At 40.3% G+C, this 20,743-nt stretch overlaps 1 protein-coding gene across 1 annotated transcript in view; it reads left to right on the top strand.

Annotated features, from left to right (window-relative positions):
- The window catches only part of SLC44A1 (solute carrier family 44 member 1), a gene marked incomplete at both ends in the record, with an annotated part of 155,343 nt that overhangs the window by 59,485 nt on the left and 75,115 nt on the right, over nucleotides 1–20,743 (top strand). The window contains 2 exons of the mRNA XM_080709369.1: nucleotides 1,302–1,391; nucleotides 13,395–13,537. Of these exons, the coding sequence (XP_080565495.1) occupies nucleotides 1,302–1,391; nucleotides 13,395–13,537 (233 nt within the window). The remainder of the gene's footprint in view (nucleotides 1–1,301; nucleotides 1,392–13,394; nucleotides 13,538–20,743) is intronic.

The following is a 20,743-nucleotide window of genomic DNA, read 5'->3' as shown; positions in this document are numbered from 1 at the left end:
GGGCTTGGTGGTGCACACTTGTAATCCCAGCACTTGGGAGGCTGAGACAGGAGGATCACACATGTTTGAAGCCAGCCTCAGCTACTTAGTGAGGCTCTCAGCAACTTTGTGAGATGCTGTTTTCAAATAAAGTATAAAATTGTTTTGGGAGTATAGCCCAGAGGTAGAAAAGCCCCTGGGCTCCACCCCCAGTACCACAAAGAAAGAAAGAAAGAAAGAAAGAAAGAAAGAAAGAAAGAAAGAAAGAAAGAAAGAAAGAAAGAAAGAAAGAAAGAGAAAGAAAGGTGTGAGCTGACCCAAGAATCCAAGAAGATTGTAAACAAGAAGAAGAAAAAAGTGTAGTTGAAATTCCAATCAATATTGTGCAAATTAACTTTTAGAATTATTCTAATTATTTAGCTAGGGACTCTGTGTTTGATCTTGAAACTCTTCAACATTTTTTAGGAATAAAATGAAAATCATGGATGGTTGTTTAGGCATTATTTAGATTTATCAAAATTAGATTTTTCCTTCTTGAATTTTTGTTGACTTAGAAGAATCTACCTCTGAGTAGGAATTCATTCTGATGGGTTTCCTTCCTAGAAGAGAACATCACAGAATGCATGCTCTAATTTTCTTTTTCTTTTAAGTCTAGTATCTGGACACATAAGGAAAAAAGCTAGTACTAAGATTGAAGTTGGAAGAGCTTGTTTATTTGTGAGTTTATTTATTTTGAAAAGCCCTTCCAGAGAACACATCATAAACACTTAGAAATGTCTGATGCTGGGAAATGAGACTGGCCTCTTCTCTTGCAACACTTAAAATCTGCTGGAGACACAGCCTAACTACTAAGAATAATAATTCAGCATGCTGGTACCCAAAACACCGATCTCGAGCTGGCATAGAGGTGCACGCTTGTAATCCCAGGAATTGGGAGGCTGAGATGGGAAGACCGCTGTTCACAGACAACCTCAGCTACTTAGTGAGGCCCTCCACAACTTAGACCCTGTTTCAAAATAAAGAATAAAAAGCAGGGCAGGAGGTATACCTCGGAGGTCAAATGTCCCTGGGTTTCATCCCCAAACCCTCAAAAAACCCCAAAAAACAAAAAAACCAACGCACTGATCTCAATAGTGCCTGGCCAGGAAGAGGTGTGGGAGTGCAGGTGAACTTCACTGATGACGTGACAGCTGAGCTGGGTCTTAAAGGCTTGATAGAAACTTGTCTGGCAAAGATGAGATGTAGGTATAAATGGTGTGTTTATGCCTTTCCAACTTGAACTAAACATTTACCATGCTCCCTTATTTTGTGTTTTCAATCAGAGCTCCAAACGAGAATGGAAGCCACTGGAGGACCGCAGTTGCACAGACATACCATGGCTGCTGCTCTTCGTCCTCTTCTGCATTGGGATGGTAAGGAAACTCACAGGTGACCCAGATCTGACCTTGAGATCCAGGAGATGATGGGGAGTTGGTTTAAAGAGGGAGCTCAGCTGGCCGTAGTGGCACATGCTTGTAATCCCAGTACTTGGGAGGCCGAGACAGGAGGATCGCACGTTCAAGGACAGCCTCGGGAACTTACCAAGACCCTGTTTCCAAATAAAAAAATAAAATAGGGCTGGGGGTATAGTGTGAAGGTAGAAAGCCCCCGGGTTCCACCTCTAGTATCACACACAAAGAAAAATTAAAAAAAAATTAAGAGGTAGCTCGAGCCGAGCCTAGTGGTACATGCCCATAATCTTATCACTTGGGAGACAAAGACAAGAAGATCAAAGTCAAGACCAGCCTCAGCAACTTAGTGGGACTCGGCGAACAAGCAAGATCCTGTTTCAAATCTCTGTTTAGAAGAGGGGTGGGAGTATAGCTTTGAGGTAGAATGTCTCTAGGTTCACTCCCCAGTACTCCAAAAAAAAAAAAAAAAAAAGAAAAGAAAAGAAAGAAAGGAGTGTGTGTGTGTGCGTGTGTGTGTGTATATTTTATCTTTCATTTATTGTTTATCATTGGAAGGCCTGGGATACCACTGAGGCAGGTTGTTTCCCCCTCAGTACAATTCTGTGTGTGTGTGTATGTGTGTGTGTGTGTGTGTGTGTGTGTGTGTAATGAATATATACATTGTATATATACATATATATACTGAATATATACAATTCTATATATCTGTATTTCTCTCTACACATATGTATATATACATATATATACATATATATATATATATATATATATATATACATATGAGAGAGAGAGAGGAGAGAGGTTTTTTTTTTCTTTTTTTTTTTTTTTTTACATGAAAACTGAAATCAAAATCCAGGAGCAACTGAGACTCTTCTCACTTTCCAAAAGCCAGATCATTTGATCTGAGTTTCTGTGACCTGTGATCTTCATAGGATGGTAAACAGATCACTGGTCATGGAACTGAGAACCCTGACTGCTCCCAAGACATTCACACAAACCTGCTCATTATCTTTGGGCGAGTTAGTTCTGTTCTCAGGACTCGGTGCCTATAGATGTTTTGCTAGCTGATATCCACAGTACTTCCAGTTCTGCACATTTTAGTTCTTTCTAGGTGGGAGAGGATCGCTTACTGCTTCTTTTTCCTTCTGCTCCTGCCAGGCCCCTGTGGCCTGCTGTGTCTGCTGTAAGAGTGGCGTCTCTTGGTGGAGGACCAAGAGACCTGGTGACTTGCTGATGAGCGTGGAGGATGAGGAGCTGAGTCCCTCGTGCATGGTGCTGGGTATACTATCGGGTAGCACACTACTTTGCCCTGTCAGAGTGCTTGATACGGCCTTGGAGTCACTGCCGGGATACTGGTTGGGCCCTTTAGAACCAGCTAATGTTTGAGAGCTAGAAAGGACTTGGATGTCCTGATCATTCCATCACCTCCACTTTACCAGTGAAAGCATCAAAGCCAGAAACCACCATTCCAGGCAACTCTGCTAGTTAATGGCAGAACTGAGACCAGCCTACTCTCTTCTCTTGGGCCAGTGCTGGTTTCTACCACCCTTTTCTCTTTCTCAAGGAATGCAGGTGCATTTCTGCTTTCTTACTTAGTCTTCTGCAACTCAGAATACAAATATACTACCTTAGTTGGCTTTCTCTTACTTAGGTGTGACTTTTTCTGGTACTGAGGATTGAATCCAGGGACATTCCACCTTTGAGCTACACCACACCCTATCCTTATTTGATTTTGAAATGAGGTCTCACACTAAATTGCTGAGACTAATCTCAAACCTATGATCCCCCTGTCTCAGCCTCTCAAGTACTGGGATTACAGGTGTGCTCCACCACACTTGGCAGGTGCAAGTATAAGAAAGTGTGTGTGTGTGTGTGTGTGTGTGTGTGTGTGTCTTATTAGGGATTTAACCCAGGAGGATATACCTCAGACCTATTTTATTTCCTATTTCAAAATAAGTTTTCATTAAGTTGCTGAGGGTCTTGCTATATAGCTGAGGCTGGTCTTGAACCTGTGATATTTCTATATCTGCCTCAAGTACTGGGCTTACAGGTTCGTGCTACCATACCCAGTCCCATACATTTTATAAGAATCTCTAGGAACCTTATTTGGTGTTTCTCTACAACTGCCCAGCCTGCAGGTACCATCTATCTGTGAATCAGACCAGCCGTAATCTTGGCCATTAGGTACTAGTGCTGCCTCTGAATCATGGGGGGGAAAGCAACAAATTTTAACATGACATTTCTCAAAATTTAAGATATTTATTTATTTATTTATTTATTTATTTATTTATTTATTTTAGGACTGGGGATTGAATCCAGAAGCATTCTATCTCTGAGCCACATCCCCTGCCTTATTTTATTTATTTATTTATTTTTTAATTTTGAAACAGGGTCTCACTAGGTTGATAAGGGCGTCACTAAGTTGCTAAAGCCAGCTCTCAGCCTGTGATCCTCCTGTCTCAGCTTCCCAGATACTAGGATTACAAGCAGGCACCACCATGTCTGTCTCAAGTTTAGGATATTTAGAAAAGATCAAAATACCCCTTACCTAACTTAGGACTTTTAAGATATTGTTTGAGAGTTTACTTATTGTAATTAAATGGCAACTGACGTGTAACATACAAGAATTATTTATGTAGACATAGCAGAACTAATCTGTAGCCCTTCTCACTTCCTGAATATAACCCTAGAACCAAAAGCAGCTGACCTTTCAAAATTATGTTTAAAAAACATGGGCCATGCCACCCCAGGCGCTTTTGATTTTCTGCACTAAAAAACTCAGAAAAGTGCAGTCATTAATGTTAATAGACTGATTCTGGAGTGACTTGAGCGTAAGGAGTTATTTGTTTACTGAAACGTTTTAATGCAATGGTAATTAATATAAATGTTGATTTCAGTGCAATGGTAATTAAGACCCACTGTGTGTACTTTTAAATGCAGGTACAGCAGTATTTGTTTTGGAATGATTCTTTTACTAGATTACTTTCATAGAACTGAGCTAACATCAAATTATCCCATATGGAAACTGAAAAAATCTCAAAGTTCTGTTCTTCATCCTACTGGCACAGCAGAAGTTCAAAGTTTTTTGGCTTCTGATTATTCGTTTTATATGGCTTTTAAGAAGTTTTTCTTCTCCCTGTGGATTTCATTCTAGTTTAAATTGAATATCTCTTATCCCAAATGCTTGGGACCAGAAGTTTTCAGATTTCATATTATTTTGAGGAGAAATTTGCATGTACAAAATGAGATATTTTGGGCGTGGAATCCAAATCTAAATATGAAAATTCATTTGTGTTTCATGTATTCTGTACACTCCTAGCCCGAAGGTAGTTGTATACACTATATTTAGTGCATCTGCATTCTGGCCGTATCCCATCACATGAGATCAGGTGTGGAAATTTCCATTTGTGGTTCATGTTGTTGCTCAAAACATTTCAGATTCTGGAGAATTTCTGCTTTCCAGTTTTAAGATAAGGAATGTTCAACCTGTACTTTTAAAAGGAGCTCTGTACAGACATTTGATGAGTATTAACCTACGCCCAACACTTTCATATATGTGTTTATCTCATTTAATTCTCCCAGTTAAACCTAGTGAAATAAATCTTATCTCTAGCTTATAGGCAAAGTAAAGCGATGGTGAAGATTAGCTTATCTAATGAGTGGCAAAGATAGAGTGGGCCTGGAACTGTCTGGCTGTGTGCTTTTCAGCTGCCCACTTCTGTTATAGGCTGTTCCTCAGTTACTTTGCAGCCTGATGTTCCGCTCAGATCTTTATTCTCTGGCTGCACCTGCACGTCTCTCTTTCTCTCTCACTCCTTGATATCTGTGCTCTAGCTCTTAAATATCTTAAGAACTTGCTATCTTTCACTCATCTTTACCCTTAAATCTGCATTTACACATGTTCATCTCCTTGTCCTAACTGACACCTCTCATTTACCTCTTCCCTTAGTTTCAAGGTTTTTCTATGCTTGAATTGTCTAGAACCTGGGGTTATTTCAAAATAAGTGGGTGTCAGCCTTCTCGAGAGCACTCTTCCCTGTTTGAACTTTTCATCTTGAAGTTACTAGGTGTATGTTTACCCTGCTCTAAAAAAATTATGTATAGAATTGCACTTCTAAATTTCTATTTTAACTTAAGGTAGTAAGACAAGTGGTTCTCAGCTCTAGGTACTCATTAGAATGTATATTTTAATTTAAAAACCCTTGTTTCTTGACTCCACCTCAGTGATCGATACAATCTGTGCTTCTGATGTTCAGCCAAGGTTAAGACCTGCTATTGTAGGCACTGATGAGCCATAGAAGTGTTGAGCAAGAGGTCAGATGACTGCATTAGCAGGACAGCCCTGGCAGCCAGTGTTAAAGATGGCGTAGAAGGAAAAAGAGATTTTAGGGAGGCCACGTTAGAGGCTGAGGCCATTGTCCAGACAAGAGGTGACAAAAATTGAAATAAGGTAATGATAAAGGACAGGAGAAGAGAAATTGAAGAAGTAGTTGAGTGTGATGGTATGCGTTTATAATCTCAGGGACTAAGAAAGCTGAGACAGGAGGATTGCAAGTTCAAGGCCAGCCTGAGTGACTTAGCAAGACCCTGCCTCAAAGTACAATGTTAAAAGGGTTAGAAATATAGCTTAGTGATACTCTCGGTTCACTCCCTAGTGCTGCCAATAAATAAGTAGGATTAATAACATTTTTCAGTGGTTATCAGTGTTGTAGGAAAATGAGAGACAGATAAAAGATAGCTATCTGATTCTTGTGTTGGGGGTTCAGGGTAGAATTTTCCAGTTCAAATTCTACCACGGTTCCTCCGAGGTTCCCATCCATGATGTCTGTACATATTAGGAAACAAGAGTGAGATGGGTAGACAAAGTAGCCCTTTATTAGTAGTCAAGCAGGCTCTTGATTATTCTCAGAAAAGTAGTTCATGGTAAAAATGACTTGGACCATGTGGGCTAAAGTTCCTTCTTCCCATCTGGTTTGGTCTAACTTCATTCTTTCTCAAGGAAAGGTGAATATGAGAAGAAGAAAAAAGGAAGAAAGAATGGAGATCTGCCTAGATCATGACTTCTCAAATCAGCTTACCCAAGAAAGGCAGGAAAGAGGGTGCTGGTTGGCCTTAACAGAAGAGCCTCCATGAAAATAGTCAACACGGTGTCTATGAGCTGCACACTATTGTTAGCACATGACACGCAGACACTTATATGATTCTCACAACTGCTCAAGGAAGTATATTGTTATCATCTTCACCATTTTAAAGATTCAAAAACAAAGGCACAGAGATAGGTTCAGTAGCTCGTTTAAGATTTCACAGTGGCAGCACTGACCCCAGGAGGTAGGAGGAAGATGGTCTCAACAGGTACACTGTGGCCTGTTCACTGGAATCAGGAACAATAGAGAAGTTGTTCATAGCTTGGGCCTGTCGGACACGGTAACCTCACTTGCCAGAAAAAGGTAGTCTCAGCAGTGTCTCAAACTCTGGCCACTTAGTTTATTAGCATTATTCTTCCTCTAGCATGGAAAGAGGAAGTGAGGGGGAGGGGCAGTGGCCTTAAAGAGTCCTCCCAGTCCGTCCTTATTGTGTGTGTTTAGTAGGTAACGTGATGCTGATGGGAATAGAGAATTGGCAGGAGAGGCAAGTGGTTGGAGAACTTGAGAATGAGAATGTCTGGAGTAGATGTGTAGAATCTGTGGGTAAGGATAAGCCATTGGAACTGCAGGCAAGTAATTTTGGAGGGTGATCGGGACGTGAGCTGAGTTTCAGATATCGTACAGGTTGTCCCTTCAGACTGCTTTCAAGGACCTTTTAATTTTATGGCATTAGTCTCATTCCCGGGGCATGATGTTTCTACCTCATTAACTCTGGGTTAGTGTGCAGCACAGAGTGAGAGCCACGGCAGTATCTAGTCACCTGTTTGATGGCCTGTTCTTTCCCTGGATCATAGACCAGAAAGAATAGCATGCCAAAAGTTATGGGAAGGTTACTTGATCCAAATAACTACCCACTCTGCTCGTGTCTTTTTTTTTTTTTTTAATTCTGGCATGGTGGCACATGCCTGTAATCCCAGTACTTGGGAGTCTGCGACAGGAGGATCACAGTCAGAGGTTCAAAGTCAGACTCAGCAACTTGGTGAGAATTTTAGCAACTTAGTGAGACCCTGTTTCCAACTTTAAAAAATAGGATGTAGATGTAGCTTGGAGGTAGAATGCCCCTGGGTTCAATCCGTAGCACCACAAAACAAATTAAATAAAAGATAGATAGATAGATAGATAGATAGATAGATAGATGAGAGAGAGAGAGAGAGAGAGAGAGACAGACAGACAGACAGACAGACAGACAGGAGGATTACAGGTTTTCACCCAGCCTCGGGGATTTAGGGAGATCCTGCCTTAAAGTAAATATAAAAAGAGCTAAGGATTTAGCTCAGGGTAGAGTACACCTGGATTCAATCTCCAGTACCATACACACCAAAAATTAATTCATTGTTGAAACCACTTTTAAGTACACATTTCTGTTAGTTGAATCCATTTGTTTTTAATCTACTCTCCCTTTTTACCCCACTGTCACTATAGTAAACCAAATGAATGTTTACTTCTCTCTGCAAGTGTAGTCTTAAAAATCTTATTCTGCATCTGCTTTCCCTTAGAACCACAGAGTTCTGGAAGAAGAAGGGCTTAAGAGATAAATCTAGTTCAACCCTTGGGACCAGTAAGGACATGGCATAGAGAACTCAGTTGTTATGGGCCCAGGATGGCAAGTCGAGTTGGTGGCAGGGCCAGGGTCGGCGCTTACGGTCCTTGTCCTTTCTCCATCGCTGTGATCATTTCTTCTGGCACTCTCATACTCTGTTGTTTTCTTCTCTTTCGAGAAAATTTTATTTCTTTTAGGGTAGGACTTACATTACTATATGCTCATAAATGCTCATTTAGTAGACTTTTCTTAGACTTCAATCATTTTTTTCTCCCCTTTCCTCTTTCTTAGAGCGGTCCATTCTATTAGACTTTAAAAGAGTCTAGAATTTTGGCATGCTGGCAGAAGTTTTAACTTCATTATTTTAGTTTGTTTGCCTGAATATTGGTTTCATACCAGGCCTTCTAATCCTTCCTATCTGCTGAGTCTTAATGGCCTCCCTTCTTTCAGGATTCTCAGAAAAAGAATAGAAGTCAGATGCTATTCCAAAGTTTTATAGACCAGGTCTTAGGAGACTGATCCCAGGCACTAATTGCAATTCGAGATGAGGTAGTATTTGAAAAGATTGTCAGGATATGTTTTCATTAACCCTTGGGAGAAAACTATAACTTATCTCCCTTGTTGTTGTTGTTTTAAGCATGTTATATTTATGTGTTACTCCCCATACAAATTTTAGTTTGCTTTTTCCTCAAAAAAACTGAGGGCATCTGCCTTGCTCAGTTGCTCACTAAACATTCTAGGTGTGAATTGATGGAAACGGCACATGCTTGTGATCCCATCTGTTGTGGAGACTGAAGTTAGAGGATCACAAGTTCAAGAACAGCCTAGGCCACTTAGCACGACTGTCTCAAAATATAGAGAGGATAAAAACATAAAAAGGGTTAGGGATGTAGCTTAGTGGCAAAACGCCCCGAATCCAATCCCAGTATCGATAGCACACACAAAACCAACCAACCAAACAAACAAACCAAAAGCCCAAACAACAACAACTCTGGGTTTAACCTCAAACAAGCTTGTGAAATAAAAGTTTGTCCTATTTTTTGACCAATAGGGAATGAAGAAACAAAGCAAAAAGCTCTTAAAGAGAACTATATCTTGTGATGTGACGCAGAAGGAGCATAGGTCATTAACTAGCAGATTCTTTCCCCACGAAGGCAGCAGGTACTCACTACTTGTCAGGTCTTGCCTCTGACCCACTGACCCACTGACCTAGTGTTCCTTACCTGAGTTGAGTTGCCCCTGCGAGTGTGTGTGTGTGTGTGTGTGTGTGTGTGTGTGTGTGTGTGTATTTTTCTGCTCCTCTTCTCTCCCTTACAATATCAGTGCTGAAAGCTTTTCAGTCCCTCGGTCACGTTAAGATTCTCTCCTGGCTTCCCTTCCTTACTCACAGGCTGCTTTCTCTCTAGCGATGGGTCCCTCCTTGTTTATCTCCGCGTTCCTCTTACCATTTGCTTCATTAATGTGAGTTCCCTCTGTCGGGTGCCTTTTCCCTCCCCTCTCTGTGGAGCCATTAAGTGACTGAATGTATTCCAGAGAGCTTCTCTCACCCGGTTTTAATTTTGCATACTGTATTTTTCTCCTCTGAAACTATATTGCTTCCCACATTTGGATTTTTAACATTTTTCTTTTTAAAGAGATTGTAATTTTAATTATATTTGGCCTAGTTTCTTATTGCTGTTCCTTAGCTTGCACCGTATGAGTAGGCCCTGGAATAAGAGTCGTGGGTTCTTCCCACCTTATTAGCAAGCTCTTCTCCTTCCTTCCCTACAGTAGCTTCTCACCTTCTCTACTCTAATGCTTCTAGAATCACTAAGACATTTAAATGACCGATGTGAAAATATGCCTGTGTCCAAATTTTAGCACATATATGTAACATTTCTCATTTATAACCTGCCTACGTTCCAGAAGGATGTGAGGTGGTTTATGATAAGGGAAAAAAGAAACACACATGTCTAACAATACTGTTAAAAATAGTATGAAAGGTAAATCAGAAAGGGTTTAAAGCAATAGCCTACTTATCATATATAAGGAAAAAAAATCCTATACGAAGTGAAAGGAGACCGTAACCTTTTAATGATGTAACAGCTTTGCTATTCTGGACTAATAGTGAAAGAAAAATTTAAATGTGATCTGAAATTTTTTTCTACAATAATAAAATTACTGGCATTTTTTATTTCCTCCCACCAGAAATTTTTGTTCTGAAATAGAGGACTGAAGGGTTTTTGTTAGTCCCCAGTTACCATTGTTAACCTCTTTAATCTGACTTTCCCATTCAGCTTTACCACTCAACACTGCCATTTATTGATCACCTCCCATGTAGTAGACATTCATCTGGGGAATGGATGCACGTTGTCCCATTTAGTCCTCATCATTAGGCTGTGAGCTAGATGGCATTGCTCTGTGTTGAGAGGAAGAGAAAGCAGAGTTTAATAGGTAATTGGATCAAAGTCACACAGGTAGTAAATAGAGGGAAGAGTCTGAATTTAGGTTTTTCCTTTTTTAATACTAGATCTATTCCCTTTCTATTACACGGTGACACTTCTTGTTAAAGAAATATATTGGGCAGAGTGTTAGTCAGCCTCCCATTACTATAATAAATGTCTGAGATAATCAATTTATAAAGCAAAAAGGGTTGATTTGACTCACAGTGGAAGTTTCAGTCCACGGTTGGCTGTGTTGCTTTGGAACTGTGGTACACATCATGGTGGGAGCCCGTGGCAGAGCAGAATTCACTTTATGGTTGGGTAATGAAAGAGAAGAGCCTAAGGCCACACAGTCCCCTTCAAGGGACAAACTTCCATGACCCGAAGACCTCCCCACAAGGCCCACCTCTTCAAGGTTCTACTGCCTCTTATTAGCATGGACTAAGGAACAAAGCTTTACACAGGGACCTGGAGGACAGTCCAGATCCAAATAGCAGAAAATTTAACCATTGAATCTTCTTGTATTTATCTCTTCCTCAAGGTTTTGCTTAGCGCAGGATTTCCGAGTTTGGGGTTTCATCGTATGCTTAAAATGGTATGCTGATTCGCACATGTGTAAATATAGAGAGGATAAAAATTTTTTTCCATGTCTAGTATTGGATTGAAGTTCTGAAGTTGGGTCAGTGGCCAACCACATTCTTGCAGGAGTCAGGAGAAGGGAAAGGGGAGACAGAGACGTGTGCAGAGGTCTTAACCAACTGCCTACCCCAGGGCTTAGCGGTTAGTTGCTGCTTGAGGCAGAAAAGTACTGACACTTATTGAGATACCCACTTTACATATATAATCTTGTGTAATTCTCACACTGGCCTTTGTGGTAAGTGGTTCTAGTTCCAATTTATGAATGGGTAAACTGAGGCATGGAGCATTAAGCAAATTTGACCAAGGTTACCCAAGTAAAAGTGGAATCACCAATATCTCATTGATAGCACAGGTTTATCCATCTCACTCTGAAACCCACAATTTTCTCCGTATAACGTGTCCTCATTTCTAATACAATCATAGCCATCATTTATTGAAGTCTATGTGCCAGGCAGATTTCTTATCACATAAGGTTGTGTCATTTAATCTTTATACAACCTGATGAAATACATACTCTTTATCCCCAATTTACAGGTGATTACATTGAGGCAGAAAGTTAAAATTACTTGTCCAGGATCAGAGAGCCAGAGAGTCTGCTGTCTCACAAAGTGTACTTGTCTCAGTCAACATTCTCACCACTGTAACCCACAACAACTGACCATACAATTTAGAGGAAAGAAGACTTATTTGCTCAGTTTTTGAAAATTTCAGAGTTCAGTCCACATCAGGCTGGCTCTGTGGAGCTCAGGGAATGGCAGTGGGAAGCAAAAAACAAGAGAGCAAGGTTCTACTCTCACATTGTAGAGGCCAGCAGCAAGAGAGAGCAAATAAGCAAGGGGATTCAAAGACAGAAGCAGAGTCCCTAAGGCTACACCCACCTGTTTAGGTTACCACCCAGTAAATCCATTACAGTGGATATATCTACTGACGAGATTACAGTCCTCATGGTTTGATTATATCAACTCTGAGCAATAATACATAGGCTCTTTAGGGAACATCCACATCTAACCATAAGAGTAGTTTCAAAAAGTTTCTGTGGACAAGAGCTACACTCTCTTCTCTCTCACCTCCCTTACTCTCATAGTAAAAGTAGAAGGGTTCTTTAGGGAAAAGTTTGTTTGTCCTTTTAGGTAAGTATATCTAAGTTCTCTGAGAATTTGTGAGTGTGCATAATACTGGACACTGTGGTCTGAGATCTAGCAGCACTATTAAGAGGAGTACTGCTCATGACAGCTGGCAGTGATGACCTCTGCCTTCTTAACCACTCTACTAAAGATAACAAGAACTCATCCTGTTGTTGACCAGGTTGCACAACATTTCTTAACCCCAGTCTGCCCACAATGCAACCAATCTATCGGTAGTGATTTGCCTTGTCTCTGGTTCTTGTACCCAGCAACCTGTGGGTGATTGCAGGCTTCTACTCTCTGTTTTGGTCAACACCATGTGTGACTTAGCAAGCATGATGTGGTTCTGAAGTAGCTACCACTTGCCTCTGGTACTGGGATGAAGCTTATTCCCGTGAAATGAAGTGATGTTTGCTGTACACCAAACCAGTGCCTCACGTACTCTGCTTCAGTCTCCTGTGTTCACACTCCAGACCATGGCAGTGCTTCATGATGGAGCTCTTTGGCTTGTTTACAGCTTCATTGCAGGAAGGAAACAAAAGTGCTGTGTACACTGAAGTGAGAATAATTCCAAACTCACATACTGATGTTCTTTGGGTTCTTTTTCTTTCATTCTTGGCTGTTGTTCACTTAACAGAATCCCTTTACAGCCAAATAAAACTAAGGAATGAAGAAAGCCAGGTGTGATTCTGTGCTTGTGTGGCCTCAGGTAACTCACCCAACCTCTCTGGGCCTCAGTCTCCTGAACATGAGGAATAGAGATGATGTATTTTATCTACTTTGTACAGCGCCTGGCTTTGAACAGATGCTGAATGCAGAGAAGCTGCCCTGATTATCATAAGATGCAAAGATGACCTAATGATGTGAAAGTTTGGGATTTGTTTTGTTAGGAGAGTAAATAGTGTTTCCCTGTGGACTTCTTTGTGCTGCTCATATGCAATCCCAGGAAAACAGTGGAATAGTGTTTGTAATAAGGAAAGATAGCTCTTTGTTCCCGTTAGCAGACAAAAGAAACTCATTATTGTATCAAGTAGTGACTGTTGCTATTGAAATGGTTTATTTGTGTGTGTTTTTTTTTTCTGTTTCTTTCCTAGGGATTTATTTGTGGCTTTTCAGTAGCAACAGGTGCAGCAGCGAGACTAGTGTCAGGATATGACAGCTATGGAAATATCTGTGGGCAGAAAAATGCAAAGTTGGAAGCAATACCAAACAGTGGCCTGGACCACACACACCGGAAGTGAGTAGACTTGCTGAATGATGGACACACTGAAAACTCTGTTGGAGACACAGAGAAAAACCTGCTTTTCTTATTGCTTTAAAGATAATATCTAATGAATATACTTATATATGACTTCAGTTGGTGTTTTCAGTTCTTGTTTTGTGACTGTATACTTGAATCATTCTTGTTTTCAGTTAACAAATACATTCTCCGGGAAACAAAAGTATCCACCATGTTAAATGGGCTGATGGCCCCTTGTGGTCTTACTGGTTAAAGGCGTGGTTTGGAAGGGTTACTCTTAGACTCTGTTTTCTCATTATCCTTTAGGTTACACACTACGTTTTAACCCAGAAAATGGCATAATGTATTTCTTCCTAAGATTATACTTGATGGGAGACAGAGGGATGATAATGGATATTAAAACATTAAAGTTATAAAGTAACATTTTGTGATGCATCATTTATAGGTACATATCACTTTCCAATTTTATAAAAGATGCATTTTCCTTGTCAGACTGTAAAACTTGTTTTGGGTTTTCAGTATTCATCTTTTGGATTTCATGAAATTTCTGACTTAATTGCCTTTTTCTTCAAAGGAACTATTATTTCATTTTTAATGTCTCTGGGGGGAAATGTATTTCATCTACTATATTTTATGTATGATGCCAATCTAATTGTTCAAACCATACATTTGTACTCCTTTAAACTTTATTAGATTATTTCATGTACCAAACCATGTCTTTAGAATTAACAAAACCAATTTTCAGATAACAAGACTAATCAGTCTAATACAATTTATTGGAAAAAGCTTAAGCAGATAAAACATTTTTAGGTTATATCAAGCATTTTCCAGGAAGACTATTTGTAATAACCATATTGTTATATCAATCTGTTGGTTAAATCACAGTTTTTCTGTATAAGATTAATTTGATAATTTCAAAAACTTAAAGTCTTCTTTCTCTCTTTCTCTGCCCCTTCCTTCCTTCCTTCTTTTCTTTCTCTCTTTCTCTCTTTCTTCCTTCCTTCCTTCCTTCCTTCCTTCCTTCCTTCCTTCCTTCCTTTCTTTCTTCTGCAGAGGATCAAACCCAAGACCTTGTGCATGCTAGGCATCCCCCAAATAATAATTTCTTAAGAGACATTTCTCCTTTTTAACAAAGAAGAGGTAATGTAGTTTTAACAAAGAAGAGGCAATGCGGTTCAAGTAAGCAAAATTCTAATAACACAAGTGAACATTTGCGTAGCTTGCCCCAGTTACCTGTGGAGCTAGGTCTAACAAAGACAGAGCCTGAAGTGACTTTTTCCAATGGCGGGTAGGCAGTAGAATATTCAGTGCTGATTAGATTCTCTCTCTCTCTCTCTCTCTCTCTCTCTCTCTCTCTCTCTCTCTCTCTCTCTCTCTCTCTCTCTCTCTCTCTGTACTGGGGATGAACCCAGGGGCCTTCTACCTCTGAACAACACCTCCAGACTTATTATATATTTTATTTGGAAACAGGGTCTCACTAAGTTGCTGAGAGCCTCACTAAGATGCTGAGGCTAGCTTTGAACTTGTGGTCCTCCTGTCTCAGCTTCCCAAGTACTAGGATTATAAGGGGTGCACAACCACGCCCAGCTAGAGGTGTCTCTCTTGATGTGTATTCATATACCCTGAGAGAAAGGCAAAAATTGGACTCTTAAGTAATTTGAAGGATTGTTTCACTTATCTTTCTTTGATTGCTTCATAAAATTAACATACATTTTAGACCTTGTATTTCTTCTAGCAAAACTATCCATATCTTTTTTGTGTATTTGTTTACATTCTATTTTGAAATAATTTTAGACTCGTAGAAGTTGCAAAAATAGTAGAGTTCCACGTATTTGTGTGTGTGTGTGTGTGTGTGTATGTGTGTGTGTGTTTATGTGTATGTGTGTGTTACTGCGGATTGAACCCAGAAGATACGCACCTAGCCCTTTTTGTTTTTTTTATTTTTTACTCTGAAACAGGGTTTTGTGGGAGTCTTGCTAAGTTGCTGAGGCTGTCCTTAAACCTGCAATCCTCCCATCTCAGTCTTTTAAACACTGAGATTACAGGAGTGCACCACCATACTCAGCTCACATACCAGTTTTTTTTTTAAAAGCAGTATCCATGTTATAATATGTGGTTTAACTCGTTAGTGCTGTTGGCAGGTACCAGATATAAATATTATCACTAACCTGAGGACATCATTGGGAGAGGGCTTTCTTCCTCCAGGCACTCACTGTTCAGGGGGCCCTCGTCATTTTCATAGCTCTGCGCATAACTTGCTGATGGCTCTGAGCCTTTTGTATCTTTACTCTGTCCTCTTCTTTCTTCTTCCAAATGCACTGACTTCCTTCTATGTTCATTTCCACATACTTCTTTGGCTTCATTATGAACTTAAGAGCCTTCTAAAGATAGTATTTTTATTTTATTATTTTTAAGGTTTTGTGTGTGTGTGTGTGTGTGTGTGTGTGTGTGTGTGTGTGTGTGTTACTAGGAATTAAACCCAAGGGCACTACATCCCCAGCCCTTGTGATTCTCCTGCCTCCGCTGGGTTGCTGGGATTGCAGGCGTGTGCCACAGGTTCTGATTACAGAGTATTGTTTTACCTGCATGGTCTGCTTGGTCACTTTCTCCCATCCCCCACCTTCACCCTCTACTGCAGTACTTAGTACTCACTTGAACCTCTATATACATTTGTTGAATAAGTCAACAGATGAGCACTCTAAAATCTTGGGTAGAGCTAATTATTTCTTACCTTCCATGAGTTTTGCTTCCTCTAGTAGAAGAAAAAAATCTTCCCATTCTTCATGTGGTAAAATTCTACTCAAACTTCAGTTCTCAGCATTAATATCACTTCCCAGAGAGGTCTTCTGTGATCTCACAATTTAAACCACGTGTCCTATAATATGTGTTAGTATTCATTTACTGCTTGATAACTTGTTAAATGCATGAGGACTATTTTATTTTATGTTCTGTCTTCAGGGCCCAGCTCAAAGCTTGAATGTAAATGCTTGTTCAATGAGAAAAATAAATTTACTTCAGGAATGCGTCCTTAGAAGTGAATTGCTGAGTTTGAGGATCTGAATATTTTAGGACTTAATATTTTAAGATTACTAGTGCCAAGCCGGACGTGGGGGCGCACGCTTGTAATCCCCACGCTTGGGAGGCTGAGACAGGAGGATCGCACGGATTTGAAGCCAGCCTCAGCTACTTAGTGAGGCTCTCAGCAACTTAGTGAGACCCTGTTTCCAAATAAAATATAAAATGGGTCTGGGAGTATAGCCCGGAAGTAGAAAGCTTCTGGGTTCCACACCCCCAGTACCACCAAAAAAAAAAAAGTTATTAGTGCCTATTGCTGAATGGCTTTCTATAAAGACTTTCCTATTTCATTCCGACCACAGTGCTTGAGATTGCTTTATCTTTGCTAGAATTAATAGTTTTTTCTTCTTTACTAATTTGATAGATCAGAGAATGGTGTTTTATGGCTCGAATTTGCATGTCTTTGATTATTTATGAGTGTGAACCTCTTCTCCCTTGCATGTTTGTTAGCGTCTCAGGAAGCCTGTTGTGCTAGCTAGCTATTCTTGGTCTCCTTATCTCTAATCGGCTCCATCCTCTACCGTGATAAGATTAAGTTCTTTAAAAGCAGGGCTTTTATTTTGCTGTTTCCCTGTTGGAGAGCCTTTCTTTTTCTGTTGGCATCGACGATGAACACATCCTCTCTGCCCTTCCAGCTCTGTCGCCGGGACCCGTTTCACCCGTCCAGTCCTTTCTCCCGGTTCCGCAGTCTGTCCTCTTAATTGCCCATCAGCTTTCACTGAGTCTACTTCTGTGCCAGTCCTTCCACCTCTATGCCAGTCTGAATTTTTGAAAGAGTTATAGTGGGTCTCATAACTAACCCTTTTTATGAAACATTTGCAAAATAAAACTTATAGTGTGCTTTCCTTTATTTTTATCACCTGAACTTTCCTATCTCATACTTGTGATTCTGTTGCCTGCGATTTGCGTTCTAATTAGATTGTGCGTCTCCTCGGTCTGTATTAATTATTGGTTGCTAGGCAACAATATTACCATAAAGTTAGTGGCTTAAAGCCAGACGCGTTTATCCTCTAACTTCCTGTAGCTCAGGAGTCTGGGCATGGCTTGCTTGGCGCCTTAGCTTCTGAGGCTCTGACAGGGCTAATGTCAAAGGTGTCACTCGGGTCAGGGTTTTATCTGAGTCTCAGAGGTTCCCCTTACAAGCTCACTTGGTGGTTGGCAACCTACAGTTCCTTGAGGAGGGTTAAACTGAAGACCTTAGGCCATGCTGGCAGCCACTGGTAACCATCCTCAGTGCAGGCCATATGGCAGTTGACACCATCAAAGCCAGTGAGCAAGTGTGTCAGTAAAAGTCTGCTAGAAAAACAGGTGCTTCTGTCCTACGTAGTGTGACCATAGAAGGAATATCTCTTTGCCATATCCTACTGGTGAGAAGCAAATTTTAGGTCCACCCAAACTCAAGAAAAGGAGGATTATACAAGGACATGAACGCTAAGAAACTGACACTTTGCCCAACTCTCTTTCCCTAAAACACCATGTTTTTTTTATAACTCAGGCTTGAGCCTCTAGAAATTCTGGAATAAGCATTTATTTAATTGAAATAATAAAAGAAGGAGGAAAATCAGGAGAGAAATGGAAAGGGAACACCCACCTTCAATCTGTTTTCACCAGAATGTGTAGGATGCCAAGATGAATACAAAGATTCCATTAGTAATAAAGAAGAAATAATATTTTACTTACTCATTCATTCATTTATTCTTTTTTCTTTCTTTTGGTATTGGGGGTTGAACCCAGGGACAGTTTACCTCTGAGGTTCACCTCCAGCCCTTTTTATTTTTTGTTTGGAAACAGGGTCTAAGTTGCGGAGGGCCTTGCTTAGTTGCTGAAGCTGCCCACAAACCTGCTATCCTGTCTCAGCCTCCCATGTACTAGGATGACTAATATTATGTTTCCTTATCATTCCAGTTATAATGGGTACTTTTTCTCCAAGTAATATTTTTGATCTGATAATACATTTACTACAGTAATAAGGACATATAAGAAAGTGGCAGACAATATTTTATGAGACATGAAATCCTAAAAATTCAAATAGAGTAGTCTGATTTTTTTTTTTTTTTTATGGTACTGGGGTTCCTGAAAACCCTTCTATCTCTGGGCTACATTCCCAGACCTATTTGGAAACAGGTTCTCTTAAGCCAGTACGGCTGGCTTTGAGCCTGTGTGATCCTCCTGTCTCCACCTCCCAAGCACGGGGATTACAAGCATGTGCCACCACACCTGGCTTAGAGTACACTGATTTTTTAAGTCACTTGCTTGAGATATTTAAAACTTTTCTAAGCCGGGTGTGGTGGCACATGCTTGTAATCCCAGTACTTGGGAGGCTGAGACAGGAGTACCACAGGTTTGTGGCCAGCCTCAGCTACATAGTGAGGACCTCTGCATTTTAGTGAGACTCTGTTTTGGAATAAAGAATTTAAAAAATAGGGCTGGGAGGTAGAATGCCCTTGGGTTTAATCCCCAGTTCAGAGAGAGAAAAAGAAAGAAAGAAAGAAAGAAAGAAAGAAAGAAAGAAAGAAAGAAAGAAAGAAAGAAAGAAACTTTTCTGCATAGAAACAATGCTGCTGATAAGGTTCTAAGGCTGGATTGACTCAGAAAGGCTCATTTATTTTAGAACCAAAGAGTGCCAGAGATTAAAAGAATCTTTAGATTATCTAATATGCAGCCTTTAATACAATTTGAACTCTGGCAATTACAAAAATATATCTCTTCTGCCACAGTCGAGATAGTCTATATATTTTCAGGTCTACAGTGTGTATGCAGGATTAGAGTGCATGACAGTTTTTAGACAGAAAATTATTCTTGTTATTACTCGTTTTTGTACGTGTGGTACTGGAGGTGGAACCCAGGAGCATTCTACTTCCAAGCTATACCCTCGGCCCTGTTTTTCTTTATTTTTGAAACAAGGTCTCGCTAAGTTGTGGGGGGCCTAAGTAGCTGAGGCTGGCCAGGAACTTGTGATCCTCCTGTCTCAGCCTCCCAAGTATTAGTATTACAAGCGTGCACCACCACACCCAGCTTCTTGTTATTACTTTTTTTTTTTTTTTGAAGAAAAACGATTCATTTAGCTCACAGTTTGAGAGGTTCATAGTCCAAGATCAGGAAGCTCTGTTAGCTCCGCTCCTGGTGAAGGCCCTATCATAGCAGGAGAGGATTGGGATGGGGTGGAGGTGTGACCTCCCATGGCCTCGGTGCCCCGGAAGACCTATGGCTCTCAGTGGACAGAGGTCACTGTGAAGCTGGGTGTGGGTAGGGAACTGCTTTTAATTTGATTTAGGCATTATATTATTATTGGAACTCTGTCTTCTATCCCGCACACAGTCCCAACACAGAGTTCGGTATCCACTTTCTTTGTTAGTCTAAGAAGTTTTCCCAGTGTGTTTTACTTATCAATAAGTTTTGTTTCATGACCAAAAATCAATATTGAGCTTTGCCTACAGCTTCTAAAGATTTCCTTTTCACAAGTCCAGTTGTGTTTTCTTTATCTTTTCGTCTTTCCTCTAAGGAAACCATTTCAAGTCCCAATACTGACAAAATCTACGAGCCTTAAAGTGCCTCTCCTATTGCAGGTAATCCGTGTTAACAGGATGTAAAGGAACTGGAGGTCTGAGGAGAGGGATGGCATCCATGTCTGAGTGCAGTCTATAGAAGGAACATTTTATTTGACACCTTTTTCAATTCCCTGCATAATCTTCAGCAGGATAGCAAGTAAAAACAGAGTCAAAATGTGCATTTTACTCCTTTTAGTTGTTCTCACTCTCATTGTAAGCTCACAGCTTAGCATTTCTGTGCTGAAAGGCTCTTGAGGTCATTGAGCCCCCCTACATCTTATGAGTAAAAAAAATGGGGGTCTCGAAAGCATGAGTGACTCAACCTCCCTCTCTCTCTCTCTCTCTCTCTCTCTCTCTCACACACACACACACACACACACACACACACACACACACAAAATCATCCATGGATGCGCAAGTCCTTCCTATATATGACATAATATCTGCATATAATCCACACACATATTCTATATTATTTATAATTTATAATATTGTATAAATAGCAGATATGCTATATTGTCTAGGGAATAATGACAAGGAAAAGGGTCTGTATGTATTTAGTACAGATGCAGCTATTTTT

This window comes from Muscardinus avellanarius (assembly GCF_963383645.1).
Source record: "Muscardinus avellanarius genome assembly, chromosome: 13".
In the NCBI taxonomy this organism is placed as follows: Eukaryota; Metazoa; Chordata; class Mammalia; order Rodentia; family Gliridae; genus Muscardinus; species Muscardinus avellanarius.
This window is presented reverse-complemented; position numbering and strand designations above follow the sequence as displayed.